Source organism: Giraffa tippelskirchi, chromosome 2 (genome assembly GCF_054371585.1).
Source record: "Giraffa tippelskirchi isolate mGirTip1 chromosome 2, T2T-mGirTip1v1.2.pri, whole genome shotgun sequence".
Taxonomy (NCBI): domain Eukaryota; kingdom Metazoa; phylum Chordata; class Mammalia; order Artiodactyla; family Giraffidae; genus Giraffa; species Giraffa tippelskirchi.
In genome coordinates this window covers 49922133-49949507 of record NC_137276.1, presented here as the reverse complement: position 1 = coordinate 49949507, position 27375 = coordinate 49922133, and the positions used below count along the sequence as shown (strand labels likewise).

The 27375-nt window shown below is 48.0% G+C and overlaps 1 protein-coding gene across 1 annotated transcript in view; it reads right to left on the bottom strand.

Annotated features, from left to right (window-relative positions):
- Window positions 1–21158, bottom strand: part of VSTM4 (V-set and transmembrane domain containing 4) — a 76384-nt gene extending 55226 nt beyond the window's left edge. Inside the window, exons 1-2 of the mRNA XM_081561685.1 lie at window positions 21039–21158; window positions 12676–13074 (exon numbers count right to left, since the gene is read on the bottom strand). Of these exons, the coding sequence (XP_081417811.1) occupies window positions 12676–13074; window positions 21039–21093 (454 nt within the window). The 5' untranslated portion in view covers window positions 21094–21158. The remainder of the gene's footprint in view (window positions 1–12675; window positions 13075–21038) is intronic.
- Window positions 21159–27375: the final 6217 nt, after the last annotated feature.

The following is a 27375-nucleotide window of genomic DNA, read 5'->3' as shown; positions in this document are numbered from 1 at the left end:
AGATGCACTGATGTGCACTGGGTTGAAATACTAAGTTGCCATTTGCTAGTTATGTGACCTTGGGCAAGTCACTTAACTTCCCCATTTGTTATGCCTGAGTTTCCCCAATTGTTATACAGGGATGATAATAAGTTCAGGATGATTGCGAAGACCAAAAGGGTTAATATATGGAAAGTACTCAGAACAGTGCCTGAGACCTAATGAGCCATTTTTATCCATAAGACAGCTCCATAAGAGCTTAGTTCCTTAGCTCCATAAGACAGCAACTTGGGTCTCTTTTATTCCTTGCTCTAATTCCCACACCTAATTCTGGCATGGTCCTTTACTGTCAGCCCTGTGCCTCAGAGTGTGACTCTTCAGTTGTCCAAATGGTCCATAAGAAAGAGTTCCTTGCCCTTGTGGCTTAATGTCTGCAGTCCCTTTGCCTTATTTGGGATCAAAGGTAATAAATAAGGTCTCCCCAGTGGACTTGTAGAGATGGGTATTGAAAGAACCAACAAGCTGGGATTCAAAGCTAAGGGGCTCTAAGCAAGGAGTTTGTGGAGTTTCCTCATTTCTCTCCAGTGCGGCTATTTTATGGGACAGTACAGCAACCTTGTTTGTCATATTAAGATGGTCATAATCTTATCTGTTCCTCCAAGAAAGCAAATTTTTACATGAATTCTGCCAGAGCTTTTGAAATTTTCCCAAGGTTCGGCGTAGCTATCTTATTTCAGCTGCTAATCCTGTGCTATCTTAAAGTGAATGTGATACATTGTCCAGCCACACATGTCTGAGTCCAGAGATTCAGGCCAATGCCCTGCTCAAGGTGGCCTCTGTCTTGCCCCATGCTCGGAGCCCAGCCTCTCAGCCAAGAGCTAATGTGGGGCTGGGCAGTGTGCCCTCCTAGAGAAGGTTCATGGCTCTAGATGCTGGGAATGATGCCAGCCCTGCCTCCCAGGGAGCCTGGCCTCTTCCATCCTTCCTGCATCCCGAAGTCTTGTGAGGGAGGGCTGTACAAGGACCACCTCCTCCCACAGGGTATGGGGCCTGGAAAGAGGATAGTAAAACTGATCAGGGAAGCAAAAGGAAGCCCAGTTTGGCCTCAGCACCAAGCTACTCTTCTCAATACAGCTTTATCAGAATCAAAGTGGGCATTTTGAGTTCTGACTCCTGTGCCCATTTATCAATGGGTCTGGGCCACAGTATAGAGAAAGCAAAGTGCACTCAAACGCTAAGTCATCAGCTGACCTCTTGATGGCTCTGTAACTTTCTGGGGACCCCAGCACTTGGTGGGCTGCCCTTCTGGTGAGGTGGTGGCCTGATAGTGATAGGCCACTCTGGGCTCCTCCCCAAGACAGCAGAATCAGATGAAATTTAAGAGGGGTGGGTTGTGAGAGCCACTACACCTTGGCCCTCTGGTTGAAAGTGGCCGCAGGATCAAACTGTCTGGAAGAACACAGCCCAGAGGCACCAAGACAAGACGATCCTATCAGCCTCATGTCTGGAGGAAGCAGATTGGAGAGAAAGAATCTTAGTCAAGTGTCCTTTGCTGGGACCTGCAGGGAAACCAACATGCAGAGAGATGTGAAATCTGAGACCCTTGACTTCTGATTTGGACAGAACATCCTGCAGACTCCCTTGGGGAGGGCGGATTTCACAGGCTATGGCAGACTGTGTCCCCCTGAGTTCACACCAAGACCCTGTGACAAAGCCCTTCAACTGAGGGACTTCCCCTTCTCTTCCTGGTCTCCCATTCAGGGATGATACAGACACCTTTATCTGAGCCTGCTTTGAAGAACTGACCCACCCCACCCCACCCCCTCAACCTCGTCATTCAAGGAACAGATGACTGAGGATTGTTAGAGGCCCTGGGAAAGCCCCTTTCTCCCAATATTCTTTCCCACCTGCTTACCTGTGCCTCCAATTCCTTTCACAAAGAATCCTATGATTAAAGGAGCTTAAATTACAACCAGGGGCTATATCCAAAGTGAGTAGCACATTTCTGACACAGAACACCTTCTGGGAGGCAGGAGTTGGTAGAGAGAAGTGTGGGGAGGGCCCTGGAACAGTCAGGGGAGTGGGGGGCCAGGGAGCAGCAGCCCAGATGCAGGAAGGACTGGCCCTGAATTTGTGAGACATGGCTTCACCTTCCTGTTTCTACTACCTTCACTGAGCGCCCGAAGATCAAGGTTTTTAAAACGTTCGTGTACAGGAGAATTAATTAGGCCTCTTGTGGCCTCCTGAGGATTCCCAGGCATGACCCCTGAACTTCTGGTTCAAGTGATTTGGGGGAGGGCCTGGGAATCTGTATGATTAGAGAGCACAAAGTTGTGGAAATTCTGAGGCTCGAGGTCCCAGGAAGCCTCATGGAGAAGCCCTGCCTCACACACTCCTAGGACAGAGAGAGGTGTGTCCCAAGAGACATGGGAGAGGGGATTCGGGTCATGAGGAGCCAGACCCTAGGCCTCAATCTCCCGTCTTGTCCAGGTTAGGGTCCAGAATTAAAAACTCAACCAGTGCTCTTCAATTTAATCCAGGGAAAACAAGATTAACAGCATGATCTAAAGACTAAGACTATCACACAATTGTTGGTTACAATCCTTTGTAAACAAAAAAAGAGCCCTTTAATAACATGTCTCAGTGCAGGGAAATATAAGGTGAAGAACACAGCTTTCAAGGAAGTTATTTTCAAAAGAGCAGACCATCTATAAAGGATGGTGTACCTCTCCAAAAGCCAGACTCAATCTTGGAAGTTGGAGAGAATTTGAGTCAGAGAGGCTTTTCTCCAGTGATTACCTAATATTTCATACCCTCTCTCCCTGCTGAATGCATTGCCTTAGAATGCATCACTACACTTTGCTCATTGGTCCCCTTCATTGTCCCCCTCCTCCAGCTGAAGGAACGTTCCATGCAGGCTGGAACTGCATCTGTTTTCACATCCCAAAATCCTTCTTAGTCCATAACAAGTCACAGTTACTTTGAATGAATGAATGAATGGGATGACTATGATGCTGTATTGGTGGGTCAAGGTATCCCAGAGAAAGCTTGGTGCTGGGACCAACTTACATTGTAGAAGGCTGAGAAGAGAGCCCAGGGCAGGGAGCCCAGGCCTACCCAGCACCTTGCTTCCCATGGAAGATCTGCATCAGAAGCAGGGGGATTGCACCAGCTCACCAGGCCTTTGGAGCTGACTTCTCTGGAGGGCTCTAACCTTGGAGCTGCTGGCTCTGGGTCTGTCACAATCACTTTATGGCCAGAGTTCTTAGTTTCTTATAGAATGGAGGCAGGAAGCCCGGAGACCTTAAGCTGGCAACATTCTGCATAGAGTAATAGGAGAGAAAAATCTGCAAGGACCAGAGAAAGCTGTATTCTTCGCCTTGTATTTCTGAGCACAGAGACCTGTTATTAAGGGGCTCTTTTGGAGTTCTTTGTAAACAACACTTGTGTGATATGTTTATTCTTTAGGTCTTGCTGTTACTCTTGTTTTCCCTGGATTAAATTGAAGAGCATAGGTTGAGTTATGAGTTCCAGTGATACGAAATATGCACAAGACTCTTAAATAAAATAAAGAGGAGTCAACACCTTTGCTCCAATTCAAAAATTAATATAGTCATTTCACTGACATTTCTTATTCAATGATGAGATGGTTTCCCAAGGGAAAAACTAAATGTAGCTGTGTCCTCACTATTTATAACTGACTCAGTGCTCTCAAGAAAGGCAACTAAAACCCAGAGAGACACAGAGACCATCTCTGTTTCTGCTCTCTGAAGTTTGCCTATTGCTTCCTTTCTCCCTTGACCCTCCAAGCCTCAGGCTGAAAGCGGTCTCTCTTGGGGCTTGGACAAAGCCATATATGTGCATAGGACCTTTGGGTGACCTGCACTGATGGAGCAGCTGATGAGAAACAGAAAAGCTCCAACTTTGTCTATTTTAAGCCACTCTTTCCTTTGCATTCACTCTAAGATAAATTCTAGAAAATACAGCAAAAGAGCAAACAAAAACTCATATTAAATAGACTTCCCATTGTGACAAGGCAGTGGGATAAGAACTATGCATTCTGAGATGGAATCAGCTACAGAATACAAAGGCCATGTGTATTTAGAAAATATTAAAACTTAAGGCTTGGTAAGTTTTACCAAGCCCTCTCCAGACACACCCCTGGGATAGATCTATATATTATCCTCTTTTTTGAAAGACTTATTTATTTTTGGCTGTGATGGATCTTTGTTCCTGCATGGGGGCTTTCTCCAGTGGTGGCAAGTGGTGGCTACTCTCTAGTTGTGGCGCCTGGGCTTCTCACTGCAGTGGCTTCTCATTGTGGGGCACAGACTCAAGGCACACAGGCCCAGTAGTTGTGGTGCAGGGGCTTAGTTTCCCCCTCACTCGGCATGTGGATCTTCCTGGAGGAGGGATTGAACCCACGTCCCCTGAACTGGCAGGCAGATTCTTAACCACTGGACCAGCAGGAAGTCCCTATATCTTATCTTCTTGCTACCACCTTCCACTTCTTGTTACCATTAATTAAAATGGCATTTTATTCAAAACCATGAGTGATTTAGATCACTCATTCAGTCCTTGATCTAAAAAATTCGTTATACCATGCACTGTGTCAGGCATGTGGGTGCATCTATGAATTTCACAGGGTACCTGGAGTCAAGATCCCTGACCAGGGCCACCATGGCAATCTTTCCTCTTATCACTGTCCACCTCAGCCCTCACCAACCACAAACATGCATCCAACTCCATTCAGTTAGTTTCAAATCCCTCTTCTCCCTCATCCATGTCTTTGCTCTGGCTGTTTCATCTCCTGACACGGCATGGCCCATAGTCACAGAGCCCTCCTCACCCCGTGGCCCCAGCGGAATGTCACATCCTCCAGGTGAATCTCTCCTGTTCCCCCAAGTATGTAACCTTGTCTTTTCCTTACTCTCAAGCAAGTGTCAGCCTCCTCTAAGGCCTTTTCAGACTTTTTATTAGCTATATCAATGAAGTCTATCAAATATATACCCATATCGACATACCTCTTTTCTTCCAGATTGTAAGGCTGGGTCCCAGGACAGTGGGGATCAAACCTCCCCACATGTACCTCTATTTGGGCAAAGCACAGGGATCACAGGCTCATAAACTGGGGCTTCATACATGCTACTGAGTTTGTTCCAATCTCTTAAATTCTTCCAAGACCATGGCAGTTAGAATGAGGATAGACACAATGAAGGATTATTTGAAGTTGTGTTTAAATTACACTCTGGTTGTCAATTTGTTCCCTTTGAGTATCTGGACCTGTTGACACTTTAAACATCATGATGTGAGCTTGCTTAATTAAGCAGTAGCACTAAATGTTTAGTTAATCTCATTCCTAATTATCTGCTCCGTGTCTCTGGGGAAAAAGGATTTATTTAATATCTTCCACTGAAACTTGAAATATCGGTTCCCTGTGGTGGTACTTTCAGATCCAATTATTAAATTCTCTCTAATATTTCAGGGTTAAATAGATAAGAAATTATAATTTCATCTTTTCCCCTAAATACATTTAGAGTAAACACAGTTTTCCATTTTCTTTGTCCACTTGTAACATTTAATGCTCACTTATATAATCTGAAGTCAAATAACAATATGGTTTGTTAAAATATGTTATTTGGGGTTAGACTGAAATACTGTTTAAATTGCAGGAGACAGCCCTTGCAAATTGCTTCCATTATTAGCATTTTCACCGTTAATGAAAACATCTCCATCTGAAAGGAAGGAGATTCAGTTCTGCTTAGAATATCAGACTGCTTCTGAATCTGTGGGTGGCAGAACCAGGCTGAAAAGCCATTGATGATAATTTTGTACAAAGCCTGGAGAACCAGGAATGGAAGATGTTCTACCCCCAAGAACAGAAGCCTAAATGAATAACGGCATCACTCTTGAGAACCCTGGGGCCCACCCTCCCTGGTGGAAGGGGCCCATGTGGTACCCTCACACAGAGCCCTAACTGGCCCGGGTCAACAACTGTTAGAGACACGTGGCACCCCGGACTCTGCCAGAGCCTGTCGTTGACCAGGAGCCCCAGGGACCTTCAGGCTTCATCTTGGAAACTCTCCTGAAGAAAATCCAGGCTTAGGAGCTGGTCTACCCACTCAGGGCAGTCCTCGTGATTAGAACTATCCAGGGGCTGCAAGTCCTGAGAGATACCAGGCTGATCAGTGCATAAAGGAGGACAAATGTGGGAGATCACTGGGACATCAAACAGGATGGCAAAGGTACAAAGGCAGAGACACCCCCAAAGCTTGGGGAGCAGAGGCAGCAAAGGGAGGTCAAGGGATTATTAGAGAAAGCAGGCACGAAGCACAACCAGCAAGCATCTGGATGCAGAGACGTGGGGCAGACAGGCTGAAGGCGGTGCGGAGAGGCTTAAGGAAGACAGGGAGCTTCCTTCATAAACTGCATGCCTAAGGGACTACAAGTAGCAGTGAGCGCTGAGTGTGCAGAACAAACGCAGGGTCAGATGTTCTAATACCTTTGTGTCTACAGGGACAGTGTAAAGTAAACTTCAGAAAGGATCACAATCTGCGAAAAAATTGATTACAAGTAGTTAAAATTCATTGTTTTGCACCTAGAGGACAGATGGTGGCCCCCTAAAATAGCAAATCTTCACCTTGATTTGTAAGTGATCTTGGAATCTACCCCAAAGAGAACAGCTTGTTTCCATGCCTAGTGATACATTATGCTCTGTGTTTAGAACAGAAATCCTTTTTAAGGCTGTTGGACCCAACTACTTAAAAAGCAAAATTATTTATTTCTTTTGGCCTAAAGGAACCAAGAGCATTTGGAAAACTCTGCATTCATCAATCTATGAAGCCTCCAACTCAGAAAACCCTGAACCTCCCAACCATCAGTAAGGCTCCCCTTAAGATACCCTACTGAACAGCTTCATCTCCCTGTTGGAAATTACCCCAAACCACTGCCCATGCGCCCTCTGTTGCAATCCTGACTTCCCTGTTTCATCAACTCCAGCCTCGCTCTGCCTGTTCAGTGCTAGGCACACGGCACTCCAGACTGGACCTCCCCATATTCTTGGTGTCGGGCAGAGCAAGACTCTGTAGTTCACTTCCTCCTGTCTCACCTGCAGTGAGACCCCGCCCCTGCATCTGACCTGCTCATGATGAATGAGCCAGAAGCTGTTTCCTAGAGATCTTTTTTTTTTCCCCACCATCAAAATATTTATTGGAACCAAAGCAGAGGGAACAGAGCTGTTAGGAAGGCAAATCAAGGTGCAGATTGGAAGGTGGGGTAGAGCAAGATGTGGGGTGGAAGGGGCACCTCAAATGCCACAAGAGGGGTCCCTGTGGTCTAGGCTGGAGAGAGGCCCTTCACTCCACCCTCTCAGTGAAGATCCCCCACTCGCCTCTCCCATCTCATATCCATCCTGGGGGCATCTGAGGCCCTGCAGTGACCCCATAGGGAGGGACCACCCCTTCGATCCACCTATGGCTATCAATCAGTCTGTCTCCCTTCCTTATCTTCCTGATAAAGAGGACACAGGGCTTACCTGGCAGCCAGAATCAAGCCAATGCACCTCCTTTCTGCCTGGAACATCTCTGAATTTCCCAGTCTGTGGGACTGTCTGGGCCCTGGGAAGAAGCTACTGCGTCCTTACCCTCCACCGCTGCTCTCCTACTGAAAAGACTTTGCCCTTTCCAGATAGCCATGGGGTTGGCCCAGAGGAGCCCATTCCAGACACCAAGCCAAACTGGCTCCATCTGCTGCCTCAAATAATGGTGTTTCCCAGGGCTCCTCGCCTTGGTCCCTGCCCCTTGGAAATCAACTCACCCCTGGTGATTTCACCTGCCTGACTCAGATTCAGTTCTCACAAGCCAGATCAGATGGGCCCTTCAGCTCCACATTTCTGCGTACTTACTAGCCATCAGTGCGGGATGGCCTCCACCCAACTCACTCTCAACTTCCCTGCTGACGAGCTCCATCTCTTATGCTCTATCTCTTATGCTCCCTTTGTTAGTCATGGGCACCACCCTGGACACACTGAGTTACTCTCCTGGGTATCATCCCAAAGTTTTCTCCCTTGCCGTATCCAATTATTAAAGACTTCTTATTTGACCTCTAATGTCTCTCCATTTCTATTACCAAATTTGGCATCATTTAAAGCCTGTGCAATGGGCTTTCCTGGTGGTTCAGATGGTAAAGAATCTGCCTGCAATGCAGGAGATCAGGGTTTGACCCCTGGGTTAGGAAGATTCCCTGGATAAGGGAATGGCAACTCATTCCAGTATTTTGGCTGGAGAATTCCATGGACAGAGGAGCCTGGCAGGCTACAATACATAGGGTCTAAAAGAGTTGGACGTGAGCAACTAACACTTTCACAAAGCCCATGCAACCACAAAAGACTGCCTCTTCACCCTGTAGCCTGGTCCCCCTAGAGGGGTCTGTCAAAAGACTTTATATGCTTCACGGACTTGCCAAGGACTAAAGATTCTCCAAAAAACACCTGATGATAAAATCACCTAGTGTGCTAAGTCAATTCATTTGTGTCCTACTCTTTGTGACTCTATGGACTATAGCCCTACATGGAATTCTCCATGCCATGCCCTCCTGCAGGGGATCTTCTCTACCTAGGGATCAAACCTGCATCTCTCACATCTCCTGCATTGACAGATGCGTTCTTTATCACTAGCGCCACCTAAGAACCCCCCAAAATCACCTAGACTGGATGTTAAATATTCAAATTCCAACCCAGGCCGAATAGACTAGAATCTCTAGAATCTCAGAATCTGGCTTTGGTGTTGAGAACACTAGCTTACAAAATCAAGTGTAAATTCTTTGACGTTCAGTACAGTCCCCTCCACCATCGGCCCAGCCTGCTTCCCCTATACCCACTGCCACCTCCACCTCCCAGTTCAGACTCCAGCAGTCCTGATTCACTGCTGTGGGATGCCCTATCCACCAAGATGCCGCCTCATCTCATTCCCTGCCCCACATAAACAGCCAATGTCAGCTCAAGCACTGCCCACTCCTCATCCTTAGGGGCCTCCTATGCATTCACACAATGCTCCATGCAGACTTTATCACTGTGCCTGACACCACGACATCGTATCTGTTTCTGTATCTGCCACCCTATAGATAGACAGATCCACCCTGTGTCCCCAAGTTTCCAGCACAGTGAGGTGCAGAGCAGGTGCTCCATAAAATATATCCCCACTGAGTGAGGAATAAACGAATCCACCAGGCACTCTAGTCCATATGCAATTCACTGAGCCCAGCAAAGCTTCCTCAGCTAAACTGTTCATTTCTCTGAAGGCTGCCACTCATTTCATTATCATGTTTGCTACTTTTCTCTAGATCGAATCTATCTTTCTACAAATGAAGTTCCCCAAATAGACTGTGTAGTCCACATTAGTGTCTCCCCAGAGGAGTACACATAACACAACCAACTTCCTTCTTAGCGACACCAAGCCAATTTGTACATGGAAATAACATGGGCTGTCCACTCTGCCGTATCACCATGCAGTGGTGGTTTAGTCGCTAAGTTGTATCCAGCTCTTGTGATCCCAAGAACTGTAGCCCATCAGGCTCCTCTATCCATGGGACTTTCCAGGCAAGAATACTGGAGAGGGTAGCCATTTCCTTCTCCAGGGAATCTTCCCAACCCAGGAATCAAACCCAGGTCTCCTGCATTAGAGGCGGATTCTTTACCTACTGAGCCACTAGGGAAGCCCTCTGTCACCCTACAGATGAGTGTCTAATTTGCCACTGACACCACCAAAGTCCCCGCACGGAGAGCCTCGTATTGACTCTCCACCACTGCCTGCGAGATGTTTCCCCAAGATATGTATCACTCTGCCATTTTCCAAACTGAATCTCATTCTGTTACATCCTGCTTGTATTACTCACCTCTCTGGATTCCCATTTGTTATGTTTTATTCCTTGTTGATGTTAAGAACATTTCCCAGTTTTGTATTTTATGTATAAAGTTCATTAAGGTGATGTGTGCCCCCTTTTCAAATCATTGATAAAACAATTAAATGAAATCAAACCTAACATCCACCCTCCTGGAAACCTCTCCAGAGGGTTCCAACACCATGTGTCACTTAGGGCTCTTGGATCCAGGTTCTCTGCAGGCAGCGCTTCTGGCTCACTAAAATGGTCACATGGCACAAGCAACTGAAGAAACTGCATGACATCCTTTCCCTTTCCTCCTACCTCCGCATAGTAAACCGACACTGACAAGTTCATGGGTTATGACAGATTCTCTGAAATAAGACAAGCATGACTCCAATCACCTAGAGGATCAAACATGTTCATTCTTCATTATTTATCATCTTCTTTGGAAGATGATAACTATCATCTCCTAGAATCAGGAGCTCTCTCCCTCCATGGTCTCATACATACGTGGTTTTCACACAAACCCCAATAATCTTTCCCATTCTTCAAAATCCTGGATCCTCCATCATACTTTAATAATTTGTTCAGTTAAAACATAAAATGACAACTTATGTTTTGCCCCAAATTAATTCAGCCTATATTTTTTAGCCACACCCTTTCAGAGATGTCCTCAGAAAAAAATCCAGGACAAATTCATTTATTAACATAGATTTTTGTTGCAATAATTTGCTACTTACTTTTTTAGTCACCTCAACACACATGCTCAAGGACTTAATCCAATTTTGGAGAAACTCAAAAACACACACAGACAAAATAAAGCAAATAAAACTGCAATTGTTGGGGTAGATTGGTTATTTAGTCTGGTTTTAAAATTTTGTTCAGATTTCTCATTTTGCATGACACTGGGAAAGTACTCTGGCTAAGGAGCTGGACTGTGTCAGGAGACACCATCTTAGGGACACAGCAGGAATGTGACTGGTTGCAGTTTATATACAATTCCCTGGACACCGCCTTGTAACTCCACCCCTTCCTCTCACACTCAGAAGAGCAGATCAAAGTACCAAGAAGTGGGGAAAAGAGATTAGTTTCGGTGCAGTCGCGTGAACCACCTTAAGTTTTTGTAATATGTAACCAAATAAATGTTCTAGAAGTAACCCAACTTCATTCACTGAAAGTGGATACACATGAAATAATGGACATGCCGATGGCACTCACTTGAATGCAAGGAACCTTTTTATCTATTCTAATTGGCAGAGAGTCGTTACTGCCCAGAGATTTACTACAGGGCTCCAGAATATACCGGGACATAAAAATTAAAAGGGTATACATAAGATCATATGTTTCAGAGCCAAGTGATATCCAGAGTAGATTCTCTCCTAAGCCTGTGGTCATCTGATTTTTCTATTTTCTGTGCCAAAATACATATTTATATTAATAGTCATTTCTTTTCTTGAATTAATTTGCTTAAAGAGAAAAAGTGCACAACATTTCAGATAATACATCATTCCATGCTTAAGAACATGAAAATAAGCAAACTCCAAAGACAAATGAAGCTGGACTATCTGTGTAAATTATTTACTTTAACAATATGCATGCTCAGTTGCTCAGTTGTGTTCTGACTCTTGCGACCCATGGACTGTAGCCCACCAGGCTCCTCTCTCCGTGGGATTTTTCAGGCAAGAATACTGGAGTGGGTTGCCATTTTCTCCTTCAGAGGATCTTCCCAACCCAGGGATTGAACCTGAGTCTCCTGTGTCTCCTGCTTGGAGGGCAGATTCTTCACCACTGAGTCATCAGGGAAGCCATTGGATAACATATAGGATATTAAAACTGAGTTCACAACTAAGTTCTGTCCCTTTAACAGCATCACTATTGCTTTTAATATTAAATGACATGTATAAAATAAAATTAGATTCTTTTTCACACTTTGGGTCATCAGGTTTATTTTATGGTTCTCTTGATTTTCTACCAGGCCAAATTCATGTGCAAACCAATCAAAGATGTAATTTTAGCACACAATAACAAGTCTTATTAAAATTGTGAGAGGTGGCTTCTTGAATGGAACATCAGTGGTATAAGAATGATAACCATTGGGAAACTCGCTCATGATCCAGTGGTTAGGACTCGATGCTTTCACTGCCTGGGTCCAGGTTCAATCCTTGGTGGGGGAACTAGGATCCTACAAGCCACACATGGGAACTTCGCCAAAAAAAAAAAGGATAACCCTCAAATATAGCATTTGGTAGCTAAGATGTTCCAGAACATGGCCCATGCCTCTTATCTGTTTCCAGAAAGGGAGGGCCACCTCTGGTCCCTTGCCCACTTTTGGATGAATTTCAGAGTGAGCTGTTCCCTGAGGCTTGGATCAGTTCCTCTGGGCGATGGATCAGAGCCACCAAGCTGCCCTGCTCTGAGGACTGGCAGTTCACATCAAGACCTCCCAACGTGTGCCTCCTCTCAAAGGCATCCAGCACTCTCATCCCCAGGCAAAGCAATCAAGGCAGTGAGGATCTGAGCTTGAGGCAAATGAAGCACACAGCCAGTCCCATCTTTCAGGTACACAACAAGTTTGCCCAGGGGCAGGTTGGCTGGCATGGGGCCAGACACCTTCTGTCCTGACTTTACGTCTATAGCATCCACGTAAAAATCTATCCTCATTCTCATGGCCTGGCTCATACAGCCATGGCTCTTAGAGTCCAGAAAGATGTATTCTAGCTCAGCAGGACTGTCCTGGAGGCCACTGCTTGGCCAGCTGGAGGGAGACCCTCTGACTTGCCCCCTTCCCCTCTCCTCAGAGAGAAGATGTAATCTTACCTCTCATTTCTGTCCCTGAGGAACCGTTGGACCAAGCTGTCCACTTATTCCTATGCTTGCTGATTTCCTGGACTTTGCAGACATAATGCCCTTGATCTGCTGGCTGGAGGGTCAAGACAGAAAGCGTGTAGAGCGTCCCACGCCGCTCCTCAAGGAGGCGCAGCCTCTGCCGGTAGGCACTGCGGCTGAAATTCCCGTAGTACTGCACCACCCGGAGCTTGGTCATCTTAACCATCAGGGCTTCCTGGGAGTCTGGTCGTGTGAAGAACCAGCGCACAGCCAGCAAGCTGTCCTTTCGCCTCTTCTGGGAAACGTGGCATAGAAGAGTGGCATTTTCCCCCTCCAGGTAGTCAACCACGGGCCCCGGGGACACGGTGACATTGAGGGCTCCACAGACCTCTGCAGAGAAAAAAGGAAGGAAGAAAATGAGGAAGGCCACTGCCATTCCCTAGGTGAGCACACACAGCATCTTCTCTCAAGGAGCCAGAGTGATGTGCACGGGCAGAGAGGCGGGCCACCTCCACCCCTTCTATGCTCACTCTGCCTTCAAGAAGGAGCCCTCCTTGGGGCATGGAGTGGGTCTCTGTGGGCCCCCATGTCCTCAACCTATGAGATGATCCCCTGCAAGTGGGATGTCACTGATCACCTGGCCTAGATGCTTTTCTTTTTTTTAGTTAGTTGCTGATATTTAAAATTCAGGAGATTTCACATAAAGATTTAAATTTGGGGAAGCTCTTAAAAATATCCAGCTTACATCAAATCCACCTTTCCTACCTGCCTCCCCAAGGCCTGCTTTAATCAGTTTCATCACCTCCCTGAGGAGGCAATGCTGTGGCCCCCTTCCCTGTCTCAGCTATTTCAGCTACAACCAAGGCAGATTATCAGTACTGGTCAGGTGAGTGTTAAACTAGTACCAGGGAGCTGGAATGACAGATGTGCCTCAGTTTCTTACTCCAAGTCTCTTAGGACCATGATCCACGGTCTAACAGCTGAAGGGCAGGAATAAAGAGCCAATGAGCCCAGGAGCAGAGAGGGGTACTAGACTCGCCCAACAACCCAAAATATGCTCCAGGAAACCAGGCCCAGGTTGAATTCTTGCCCTTTGGTCTCAGGGCTGACTCTCACCAGCCACGGTTCTACTCCAAGCTGACATTTGAGTGTGCCACCCCCTGGCCACTCAAGACCAGCCAGCCCAGCTACCTTTGCCAAGGTCTTCTCCCAGTAGACACACTGCATGGCGTCTGCAGGGATTACATATTGCAGCCATGCAGCCTGGGAGCTCAGGAGCGCAGCCTCCCCCTGGCAGGCAGAGTCCAGGAAGGACAGGATGCCCAGAGCCTCCTACTGTCCAAGCTGGGCTGTCTTCTCACCAGGTCCCACAGCATCATCCCTGCGCTGCCCAGCAGACAACTCCAGGAAGCATCATGCCCTACTGCACGAGCAGGTGTCCCCAGGGTCTTCCCAAACTACTAATAGCCCCCAAATACCACCTCCTGGTCACATGAGGGGACTTGGGGGCCTTGATGGCAGAGTCACCCAAGACTTTGAACCCCGGTCAGTGCTATAGGTAAGCACGGAGGAAGGATGAAAAAGACAGTGAAGATTTGGACCTTCCACTGTGAAGAGGCTGTGAGTCAACAACATGAGGCCCTGTGTGTGCTGGGGGTGACAGGGAGAGTTTAACACAAACAGTATCTTTCATTGTAAAAATTCAGGCAATAAGCTCCTCCTTACATATGGTTTCCACATAGTTTCCACTATTGATTTAATAAACTGAACACCTCAAGAGATATGACTTGAGAGTCAATTTTCTTTTGTTTCTCAGCTCTTAAAAGCCAGGCCACCAGGACACTCCAGGATACTCCAAGATCCTTAACTTAATCACATCCATAAAGTGCCTTTTAAACTGCATTCACAGTTCTAGGGATCAGGATGCAGACATCTTTGGGGGTCCTTATTCAGCTAACAGCACTGTGATAGTCTTTTGTTACCATTAAAAAAAATAGATGGAAGTGAATTCAGAAGGAAAAGATGGATGCTTGGCTGGACTCATCTCATTGTGGACAAGAATGAGGTCTTCTATGTTTACAGGGACAAAGCCAAAGCCACCCAGGGAGACACTCGGAAATGCAGATCAACAGGTACCAAGGAAGGCACACGCCCCCTAGTAACAATCTCACTATCTACATAAGTCACTCACACAGGACAAAAGAGGAGGGACTGCCCTCACCATTTCCCTGCAGCTCACCCACCAGCCCACACACCACGTTAAATTAGACCAAAAGCATTTTCCCCAAAGTCCGCTCAGGCCCCATGGTGGGAGCTCCCTGAAGAGTACAGAAATGCCAGGCTGACCCCACTTCAACAGCTGCCCAAGAGTTCAGCAGGCGGAGAGCAGCAGAGATGAAGCAGCTGGCTTCCAGAACTGAAGTCCTGCTCTGCCCGCCCCCAAGGTCTCCCCACTGGAGGCAAGGAGAGCTGGGGAAGGCAGGAAATTGAAACAACATGGATGGGATGAGAGCACAGCCGGGACCCCACACCCTCGTCTCCTCCTATTAAGCTGCATGAAGGAGGGATTATTTATAGTGACTGAAACCAGGAGAACATGCCAAGTGCTCTGGTCCTCATGGGAGGCCAGATTCCATCCTGGAGGCAAACTAGTAACTCTTCCACTTCTGCAGCTCAGGCCGAGTCAGCAGCTCCCAGGAAAGGGAGCAAACTGAACCATCTTCCCCAGATAAAGATGGAAATGCCTTTCTGCCTGCAGTTAGCCCCTCGCTTACAAATGGCCCAAACAGGTTACTCCCACTGAAGTGCAAAGATCCTTGCTATGGGCTGAACAGTGTCCCCCACAAATTCCTATACTGAAACCCTAATCCCCAGGAGCCGCAAATGAGACTGTATTGGAGAGAGAATCCTTAGTGAGATGACTAAATTAAAATGAAGACCTAATTCCCAGAAACTCAGAATGGGACTGTATTGAGGAGAGAACCTTTAGTGAGATGACTAAGTTAAAATGAGGCCCTTAGGGAGGACCCCAATCCAAGATGCTGTCGCTGTTTAGTCACTAAGTTGTGTCTAACTCTTTTGTGAGCCTATGGACTGTAACCCACCAGGTTCCTCTGTCCATGGGATTTCCCAGGCAAGAATACTGGAGTGGGTTGCCATTTCCTTTTCCAATCCAACATGACTGGTGTCCTTATAAGAAGAGGAGATTAGGAAGCACACACAGACAGAGGAAAGATCATGTAAACATACAAGGAGAAGATGGCTGTCTACAGGCCAAGGAGAGAGGCCTCAGAAGATAGCAACTCTGCAGACTTCTGGCCTCTGGAGCTCTGAGAAACTAAATTCTGTTGTTGAAGCCTCCAGTCTGTGGCACTTTGTGATGGCAGCCCCAGTGAAGCAATACAACCTTCCTCTCAGAAAGGCTCATTTCAGCCCTGGTCTTACCACCAGCCCAGCTATTTACACCCACTTTCAATGCGAGAGGGGGGTGGTGACTGAAACGATAATGCCCACAGGTTCCTCGGGGCATTACGCTTTGTTAAAAGACACAGGCTCTCAGGTTGTGTGTTTCCCCATGTATACAGTGACCTTTCTCAGAAAGCCACTGCCCCAGGTAATGCCCTCCCCTCTACACTGGAAATGACTACCTCAAGCCCAGGGAACACAACTCAGCCCAAAGTCAAACAGTTGTGAGAAGTGGCATTGCTCGAGGGAGGGAGAAAATGCAGGTAGAGGACCCAGTGCCTTGCAGACGTTTGCTTAGCTGGATGTTTAAACACTAGAGGAGAGCATCACACAGCTTCTGCCCATGGCGATTATCAGGCCCCATATGGCTCAACAGAGAAAGTGCAGAGCGGCCAAGAGGCACGCAGTGGAGACAGGCTGACTAGAGTGTGGTGCTAGGGAGGGGTCCAAGCCTTTCCCCTCTGGGTCTCAATCTGAACAGCAGAGCATCCACACCCTGCAGGGCAGAGGGGCAAAGCAGGCAACATGGACCAAGCCAGCTACCAGACAGGAGAGTCAGGTGTCACTAGACCCTCTGACACCACAGAAGGTAAGGGAGTGGCCCTGGGCAGGGCAGAGTCTCCCCTCCCCTGGCCGAGGAGGGAAAAGTACTGAAGACTCTGTGCCGGAGAACTAAATTTCTTGCTTTCTGGTCCTGCACTGCAGGGAAGTGAGGTGGGAGGTAGACCCCCAACCCCGCCCCCACCCCGGCCACCTCCACATTCAGTGCTCCGCTTCCTCCATCTTACACCCTAGCTTATGCTTTGTTCACTTAATCACTTGACAAATAGTTGCTGAGAACAGCCATGTGCTGAGCACTGTGAGAAGAGGCATCCCTAACCTCAAGGAGCTGAGGTGGACAAGGCACTGGTCATCAGGAAAAAGACCCAGGAAAATATGACTACAAACAGTGTCATGTACTACAGAGAAAAGATGCAGGGCTTACAAAACTGAGAGTGAGATTCTGATCTCTGTGCGTCAGGGAGGATAGAAACCCTGGAGAGGTGAGGGTGAGTTGAAGGCTGAGGTGGAGCTCATGACACAAATTCAGGGCAGCAGCGAGGCAATGATCTTCGTGGAAGATGGTTCTACCAGTGCAAAGGCCCTGAGGCAGGAGGAACCTAATGCAGGCTGGAAATGGGAAGATCAGTATCCTCCAGTGAAGTGCACCACACTTCACCTAGGTGGTGCCCAGGCAGCCAGCTAGGTTTGCAGACAGACCTCAGGAGGGGCCACTGCACCCCAGTCAGAACCCTCAAGACCAGTTCTTAAAGGAGGAATATGACAACATGGGCAAGAAAGAGACTGACCCAAAACAGATGGTTGGGCTTCCTGTTGCAGAGAACCTTATTTCTTCAACAAGCACATGTGCCATGACCTGGTAGGCAGGTATGCCCTCCACTCATGGGCTGGGCGCCAGGATGCTCAAGGCCCAGGGCCCTGCCAGTGGTGTGGCAGGACTGGGCAGAGCCAGGTGTTGGAATCCAACAAAGTCAGTCTGGAAACCTGGTTCTACTAGGAATGAGGTCCTCAGGGCCTCAGTTCCCTCACCTCAAAAGCAGGAAGATGATGTCTTGCACGGTGAGTATAAGGCTCCAACAAGAAAGCACCTTTAGGGACTTCCCTGGTGGCCCAGTGGCTAAGACTCTGTGCTCCCAATGCAGGGGGTCTGGGTTCAATCCCTGGTCAGGGAACCAGATCCCACATGCAGCAGCTAAGAGTTCACATGCCACAACTAAGACCCAGCACAAACAAAAATTTTTTTAAATAAATAAAAATACTACTTTGAAAAAGCACCTTTAAAATACTGATAAATGTTTGCATGCTCTGAGAACAGGGCAGGTGGAAATAACAGAAAGTGACACACACGGAGATCTATAAGAAGAAGGCTGGGCTTCTCGGGGGCATGATCAGCAGTCATGCAGGGCCTTAAGCTTGGAGAGTCTCCATTTGATTTAATCTCTGCTGTTGCTCTTTTAAAAGCCTAAAAAGTTTGAAATGAAGGACCCTGCATTTCCATTTTGCACTGAATCCAACAAATTACATAGCTGGTTCCCCCTGTAAATAAACATTAAGTTCCTATAGATAAGACTTATGGGGTCTAATCCTCTTGTTCCCATTTGGATAATGTCATGAAAAGAACTAAAGCTCAGAAAATAGCCTAAAAGGACTTCAGTGTAGCCAAATAGTACACAACCTATTCATCTAGTACTCAACCATCCTCTCTCCCTTACCCCACTTACCCCCTACCCACACTTAAAATGAAGTGAGAAATAGCAGCTTCCAGGTACAGGGGAGTATAGAACTTCTAACAGAAACAGAGTACCTGCCTTGCCTGGGACACAGAGGTGGCAAGGCTCGGGTCCCTCTGTTACAACTTGGCTAGCTAAGTGCTAATGGCTCTGTGCCCCATACTTCTCTGTCTAGAAGAAACTTCCCCACTCCTTTCAGGAAGCCAGGAGCCTCTGCATTGATAAGGAATGCAACTTGTGTGCACCAGTTGGCAGTAATCTCACTCTTACTAAGAGGATAGTGTGAATTTGTGACAAATAAATCTCTGAAAGAAATATAACTGTATTACTTTAAAACCCATGGCATTAGAAGCCAGTGTTTTACCGAATACCAAGCAGAGATCCAGCCTACAGGGTAATGCCTTCATATTAAGGCGGTCACCTTAAAATAGCTCTCATCCAGGATGAACACAAGGCCCTGACCAAGGAACACTAACATTTACTGGATGTGAACTCTAGATCAAGTACTGTTCTAAGCACTTTAGTTGTGTTTTCTTAATTTATCCTCATAGTATGTTTATCCCCATTTTACAGGCAAGAGGGTTAAGGCCAGAGAAGCTAAGCTACTTGTTCAAGCTCACACAGAACATGACAGAGCTAGAATTAGCAACGAGGCCATCTGGCATCAGAGACAATTCTCAACCACCAATCTGGACTACAGCATGGCTTTGAGTAAATATTCTGCCCCCTCAGTTTGCTGTAAAATGACAGGTGGGACCAGGGGACCCCTAAGGCCCCACTTTTCCCCAAAAGGGAGATGTAGAAAAGTGCAGCAGTTAAGAGCCCAGACTTAGGTATAAAGAGGATCTATCAGGCCTTCTCTTGAGGTGTTGCAACCAGGGGCTGTGGATGAAACACTTAAAGGAATGACTGGCATACTGAATGCAGCACAAGCAGGAGCTGCCATCGTCACATAGCCTTGGGCACATCCAGGGCTGACTAAAGGTTCTCGAATTCCAGAGGACTTCCTTGGCAGTCCAGCGGTTAAGATTCTGCACTTCCAATGTAGAGGATGTGGGTTTGATGCCTGGTCGGGGAACTAAAATCCCACATGCCACACGGCGTGGCCAAATAAATAAAGGTGCCCTAATTCCAGTTCTCAAAGCTCCTGAGGTTTCCTGGAAAAAGCCCCTCTCTGGGGATACCATTGCTGACAGCACCTGAGATTAGGAAATCGGTCGTGGAGGCCAGGGAACAAACACCCTTGTGCCCCCTCTTGTATCTTGCTGGCTGCTGGCCACTAGAGCTGCCCCGGCCCAACTATTTCAGTCGAACCTCCAGTAACTGTGAGCCAAGACAGCAACAACTGTGAAGAACATTTCCCACAGGGGCGATTTCAAGTTCACTGGAAACCCCACTGCACTGGTAACCAGGGGACAAGGAGTAAATTTCTTCCCACTGGGGACCAAGTCCCTCCCCCATCAGACTCAATCTATGCTGGCTCAAATGCTGGGCCACCCACCCAAATGCTGGAAAATTACTTAACTCTGTTCATCAGCCCCCTTATTCAAAAAACACTGGCAACACAGCCTAGCCAGTAAGAGTGGTCTAGACTCAGGATTCTTGCGTTCAAATCCCAGCTAAACCAGGTATAAGCCTTGTGACTTAAAGCAAGTCAACTCATGGACCTGGCCTGTTTCCTCACCTATAAAATAAGGGGTAATAATAATAGCATTTCCCTGAGACAAGTTTAACTGAATTAATGTTTGCAAAGCACTTGGATATATATTTACTCTTGTCATTATTACTTTGAAGCACTGTGTGATTAAAGGAGAGAACTGTAACACCCAGTGGGCACCCAAGAAATATAAGTGCCATCAATATATTTATTATCACTATTATTCTAGTCAACACAGCCCTTTCAGCCTTGGGAGATAAAGAAAAGTCTTCAGCACCTTATAAATGGGAGCAGAAACCCCAAATGAAAGCCAGTAGTGCGGGTAGGGGCTGCCCTGAAAGTCGAAAGTCGGGTGCTCAGGGAAAGGGCAAAGGGCCGGGCTTTATCCAGCCGCGGATCCCCTAGCTCCCCAGGCCGGGTCATCGCAAAATGCCCGCGATCAAGTCCCCAGACCCCACCGCCGGCTGCAGATGCGACTCCTTCGGACCGGTCCTCCAAAGAACTCTCCGAAGAGAGTTAAAGGGAAGTTGCTGCCCATACTAACCTGCCAACAGTTGTTGGCGCTGACTGTTGGGAAGAAAACAGAAAACAAACCAAAACTAGGACTCGCAGAGTCCTGCTCTCATCTTCCATTTGGAGGCCTGGCCCCTGGGAGGGAACTGGGCTGCGGAGGGTCCGGCGGAGCGCTGGGGTCCCAGATGAGCGGGAAGGGAGGAAGGGACGCCGCATCCCCGACCCTCGAGAGGCTCCGCTGGGCTCCGCTGCCTGGACCGACAGACCCCGGCTCGCGGGCGCCGACAGGGACCGGGAGGGGGCGGCCCGGAGGCGTCAGGGCCTCTCGGCCAGGCCCGAGTCCCAAGTCCCCATCCGCGGCCTCCCCGGGACCCGCCACCCGAGCCCCACCCCGGGGTCCCCGAGCCGCCCGGTCCCGCCGCGCTTACCCGGGGCCGGAGCCCGCGCCAGCAGCACGGCCACCGCCAGCGCCAGGAGCCGCATCTCCCCGCCGCGCCCGGCGCTGTGACGCGGGAGTAGCGCCACCGCCTGCCCGCCACCCGCCCCCCACTCCTCCCCCCACTCCTCCCCCCACTCCTCCCCCCACTCCTCCCGCCACTCCTCCCCCCACTCCTCCCCCCACTCCTCCCCCGACCCCGCCGCCGCGCAGCCCGCCCCGCGCCCGCCCCCCGCCCGGCTCCGGCCCCCACCCCCGCCCCCGCCCCTCCGGCCGCCTGCCCCCGCGCCCAGCCCGAGCTTCTGCCCTGAGGGCGAGTGCGAGGCCCCCGCCGGCGATCCTCTACCAAAACCTGCAGGCGGCTCATTTCACCACTCCCATTTCACAGATGTAAACACTGAGGTTCTGGGAGGCAATGGGTCGGACACAGGGCATACGTAGCTGCAATGATATTGGAGGTCAGTTCGCATCACAGGCCAGTTATTGCTACGGGGAAGGGTGTCTGGGAGCTTGAGTGAAAGATGGGGGGCAACTACCAAATGCGGGGATTTCCTGGACCTGAGGCTAACCTGTTGCCCAGCAAACCTCCTGCAGTCTCTACACAGAGACCTTTAGGAGCCAAGGAGCATCTGAATTCGGATGGGGGTGGGGGATGTCATGCATGGGGATACTTGGAAAATTGAGAAGGTTCATTCACATAGGTTCAGAGTGTGCGGACACTATAAACCGTGATGACCGCTTAGGGTGCCCCCAGCCACAGACATTGGCTAGATACTCTGCAGCATGTCACTAAATCCTGCCACTGTGAGACCCTGGGACAGCTCCTCAACCTCCATGTGCCTCAGTTTCCTCCATCTGTACAATGGGAAAATGGGCATGTCCCTCACTGGGTGCTTAAGAAGACATTTAAGGCATTGTACCCGGTTCCAGTTAAGGCATTGTACCTGGTTCCCGGCCGGTGAATGTCACCTGTCTTTACTACTATTGCTGCAGATAAGGAAACAGAGGCAGGGAGATGAAAGGGCTGATCCTGGTCACATAGCCAGGACGTGGTGAGAAGGCCATTCATCCCATCTCTCCCTGAGTCAGTGCCTGATCTCTTCCCCATGCTTCTAAATTTGGGGCCAGAGCCTGACTGATGTGTTAGACCAACACTTCTGGAGCAAAGAAAATGTGTGTTAGATATGTTTTGCATGTGTCTGTCAAAGGAGGGCTTTGTGGAGTTCCAGAAAAGGTGGACCTTAATTTGGATTGGGGTCCCTGAAGGAAGAAGGGAACATGGCCCCTTTCTCCTTCCCTCTAAGAGCAGTGAATGAGGGTAGGGAAGGCATGGGACAGAGGTGGTACTGCCCACTGGCTGCTTTTAGCCTCAGGTCATGTCCCAGAGGACATATCCACCCTGCAGCCCAGGCCAGTGGGTGCACAGCGCTTGTGATATCTCCAAATGCCAGGTATTCCCTAGGGTCCTAGGGCCCAGGGTCGCCACAGGACTCTTCTAGCTGAGGACCCTCACAAGAAGCAGGGCTCTGCAGGGACTGGGCTGAGCATCCAGGCAGGCTGACTGAAGGGAGCAGCCCCACCTCTTCTCACCAGGCTGGTGACAGAACTGAGGAGTCCATGGGGAACTGGCTGCAAGGTTGCTGGGTCTGATGCCAAAGACAAGAAGGGACAAGAACTGCTGTCAAACGGGATCCTACAACCCAAGAATGCAGACATTTCTGGGAGATTTCCAGACCAGAGCTTGGAAACCACTTTGCATGTATGAGCAACTAAACCTCACCCCCCACCCCTGTGAGGTCTCAGGCTCCATTTTACAGGATAATAAGCTTAGGCTCAAAGAGGTCTCCTATCCAGGGCTCTTGGGCCACAGAGTGTCTGGATGGAGAACTTGGATTCTGACTATGGAAGTCAGTGCTTGGTGAGACAGGGGAACGGATGTCAGAGGAGGAATGCTGATTCTGAAAGCTGACCAGCATCCACCCTGGGTACCACTTGTGGGTCCTTGGGCAACATAACCTCTCTGAACCTCATTGTCCAGATGATGGTGACATATGTAAAATGGCATGTCAGCATGACTGCACATGGGCAGGAAGCTAAGGCAGTGGCAGGACTGTGTGGTGTCCTCTGTGACCTCCCACCTCAACCTTTGTGCTTGCGATTTACTCCCCGTGGGAGAAAGAGCCCTTTACACAGGTGGGGCGCACTCAGGGGAGCCAATTATCGCTTTAGTATCATTTCTGAATATCTTTCCCTGCAGAAGTGAGCAGATATTCAATCCAGAATCAGACTTAAGGGCCCACCCTTTGCCTCGCTTTCTCTTTGCCAAAATTGCTGTTGTGCTGGAGATTTAGGGGCTGGAAAGTGCTTTTCTTATGGTTCTGCGACACATAACAGTATTCTCTTTTCAGCTATGTGCTCTCTCAGTCCTTTTCAGCTTCTGAAATAATCTACCAGACTATCTCGACCTTTGCTGCATGACATAGGAACAGGGAAACACACTCAGTCTCCAGAGCAGACACCATCAGTGACCCAGATGAGATTCAGGATTTCAGTTATTCTGGATACAATAACAAAGGCCTTCCTGATACTTCCCTTCACATTGCTGCCTGTTAACTCACTCACAACCTTAAGACAATTTGAAAATCCTCCACCAATTTATTTGTCCAACTCCTGGCTCCATCAGGTCTGACTGTGTTCTGAATTAGAAAAATAATACAATCCAATTATTTTTAAAAGTTATCTCTTCTAAAAATCCCCCTGTCTGGGATTTCTGGATGAGCGTTCAGACTGTTCTGAAGTTGATCCAGGTCCCTGTGGACACTAAGCTATGCAGAGGCCCTACTCAACTAATCCTGAATCTATACCAGTCACTACTGAAAGAATCTTAGAAATCCAAGTGCCCTTAAAATAAATTACATGGCAGACTACGAAGTGGAGGTCTCCTTTTCTTCTTCCATTATTCAGTTGTCTGCTAAAACTAAAACCTAGTCAGAGATGAAAGAGGATGGCATGGTTTTATAATCAGCTTGATTTTGTGTATAGCAAGTATATTCTTAAACTAAAAGCACCAAGGAAGAGTAAACACCCCCATCTAAGGTGCTCAGCGGATTTCTGTGTTGCTTTTTCAGTCTGGATTTATACAAGTAATTTTTAAGATCTCCTCCTTCTTTCTGTTCACGGCATTTTGGAGCCAAAAGCACTTGGTTGCATGCTTGAATTATCACCAATAGGGAGTGAACAAAGAGTAGACTTTGGACAAAAGAGGTTTCAGCTGTGACTGATGAGAGAGAGGATAAGAAAGAAGAGATCATGGTTACAGAGGATGCAATCTATCCAGTCAGAAGAAGTAGCCATGAGCCAGTAATGGTGGAATTTGGACAGAAATTGCAGCATCTTCCCCCTGCACAAACAGGAAAGGGGTTGGGAATGCACTGATTTTTCCCTAAAGGTAAGATGTGAAGCTATAAAGCTGACAGTACATCTAGAGAGAAAGAGCTTCTCCAAACCAAGCTGTAAGATATAAATTCAGGTCATTCCTTGACCTTAGCAGTGATTGTTAGCTTGGTTGTCAGGCTCTGCAGGCTGGTTGGATGCAGGAAGAAAAAAAAAAAATGGCCCCTAGATTCTAGAAGGCTCCAGATAGAAGGGATTGGAATGAGGGCAGGTTTAGGAACTGGACAGGTCATCTATATCACTGATCACAACAGAAGCCATGTCTGCTTCCTCTTCCTCGTCTTGCTGGAAACCTCTACAGTGAAAGCAGCTCTTGAACTGAACCTTCTAGTATCCTGGGAGAGTTCCACCAGCAGAGGGTAAGGGACTGTTCCAGAGGAGGGAACAGATTGCCAAAGCACAGTGGCTGAAGGACACAGGAGGGACATCAGCACTTCTGCTGCAAGGGACATGGGTTCAATCTGTGGTCAAGGAACTAAGATCCCACATGTTACTGGCCAAAGATACTAAAAGTAATAATAACAAATTAAAAGACACAGAAATTTCAAGTCTTGCAGGTGGCTCCTGAGAGCTTAATAGACCGGTTGCATCTGGGGAGTGAGATGTGGACGGAGGTACAGGCAGGAACAAAGCCCTAGAGGCCCCCGAATGCCAGATCCAGGAGTTTGTACTTCATCCCAACGATGGTGGGTGACGTCAGTGAAGGGGAGGGGAGATGTCACAAGGGTCCTCCAGGCATCAGAGAGAAGGGCACCACTAGGTTTGGAAGCAGGGACTTCATTGAGTCTAATATCTCCAATGTTACTGACAGTAATCCAGGGAAATGTTGAATTTTAGAGTCTGTGACTCACAACAAGGGTACAGAAAAAGGAAAGACAATTGACTCACCCTCAAGCCAATACAAGATGCCTTGGAAACCAATATCATTGTCCAGAATCTGAGATAAGGGAAGGGCTGAGTGATGAGCCCTAGAAAGTGCATTCTTGCATGGTGCCCAGTGCATGGTGGGCCATCAGTAAACATCTCAGGGGTACATGGGTGCATTAGTAAATGGAGAAAGGAAGCTGTTTCTTGGGCTCCCATAACAAAGTGCCACAAACTGAGAGACCTAAAGCACAGAAATAAATTGTTCTAACTGTTCTGGAAGCCAAAATCCTGAGATCAAGGTGTCAGCATATTTGGTTTCCTCTGGAGCTTCTCTCTTCGGCTTGTGTATGGGCATTTTCCCCCTGTGTCTTCACCTGCTCTTTCTTCTCTATGTGTCTAGGTCCTAATCTTCTCTTCTGATAAGGGCACCAGTTAATATGCAATTAGGGCCCAGCCTAATGACCTTATTTTAACTACTCCCTTACATGCTGGGAAGGATTGGGGGCAGGAGGAGAAGGGGACGACAGAGGATGAGATGGCTGGATGGCATGACCGACTCGATGGACATGAGTTTGGGTAAACTCTGGGAGTTGGTGATGGACAGGGAGGCCTGGCATGCTGCGATTCATGGAGTCACAAAGAGTCGGACATGACTGAGCGACTGAACTGAACTGAACTGAACTTCCTTAAAGGGCCCATTTCCAAATATAGTCACTTTCTGTGATGCAAAGGTTAGGACTTCAGCATGTGAATTCTGAGGGAGAGTCAATTCAACCCATAATAGTAGGGAAGAAGGGAGGAGGAGGAAAGAAGGAGGCAGACAAAGAGGGAGCAGATAAAGGGAGCTAAGAAATAGAGATGGGGGTAGGGAGCCAGGAGACTGGAGACTCAGTCACCAAGGTCAGCTAGCAAGGAGAGGGATGGCTAATCCCAAAACAAAAGTAACAAAAGAACCAAGAAAATCCCTCAACCTAACCTGGGATTGAAAAACAAAGAGTCTAGCAGAAGATACTCCTTTCCTCTCACACATTCAGATGTCCGTGAATAGCAGCCTTTTTTTTATTGGTGTTCAATTACTTTACAATGTTGTGTTAGTTTCTGCTGTCCAGCAAAGTGAATCAGCAATATGTATACATATATCCCCTCTTTGTCACCTCAGAGCATTGAGTGGAATTCCCTGTGCTAAAGAGTAGGTTTTCATTAATTTTCTATTTTATACGTGTATGTGTGTGAAGTCGCTCAGTCGCGTCTGACTCTTTGCAACCCCATGGACTGTAGCCTACCAGGCTCCTCCGTCCATGGGATTTTCCAGGCAGGAGTACTGGAGTGGGTTGCCATTTCCTTCTCCAGGGAATCTTCCCGACCCAGGTATCGAACCCGGGTCTCCTGCATTGTAGGCAGACGCTTTACCATCTGAGCCACCAGGAAAACCTATATATATGGGCTTCCCTGGTGGCTCAGATGATAAAAGAATCTGCCTGCCAATGCAGGAGGCCTGGGTTCAGTCCTTGGTTTGGAAAGATCCCTTGGAGGAGGAAATGCTGTATATATGTCATTCCTAATCTACCAGTTCATCTCACTTCACTTTTCCCCACTTGGTGTCCATACATTTGTTTTAAATAGCAGCCTTTCTTGGGCCACAGCAATCCAGGGCTAGGAGCAGCTTTCATACCGGCACCCACCCGCTTCAGTGCTTCATCAGCCCTCCTTTGATGAACCCATCCTGGTCTCCTTGCTCAACCTTCACTGTGTGCTGTGGGTACTTATTACTTTGTGTTTAATCAAACAAGGAAGGATCAGTGCTCAAGGCTGCTGGCAGAGCCTGTTCTTGGAGAGACAGCCTTCAATGGGTAGCATGGACCCCCAGGGGTTTTTGGAAATGTGTGGAACAGTTTTGATTGTCACAATGATTTGAGGGGTGGATGCACAACTAACATTCAGAGACCATGATGTGAATGCCCTAGATTGCAGTGGGCAGTCCTGCAAGGGAAATAACAGTGCACACAAAA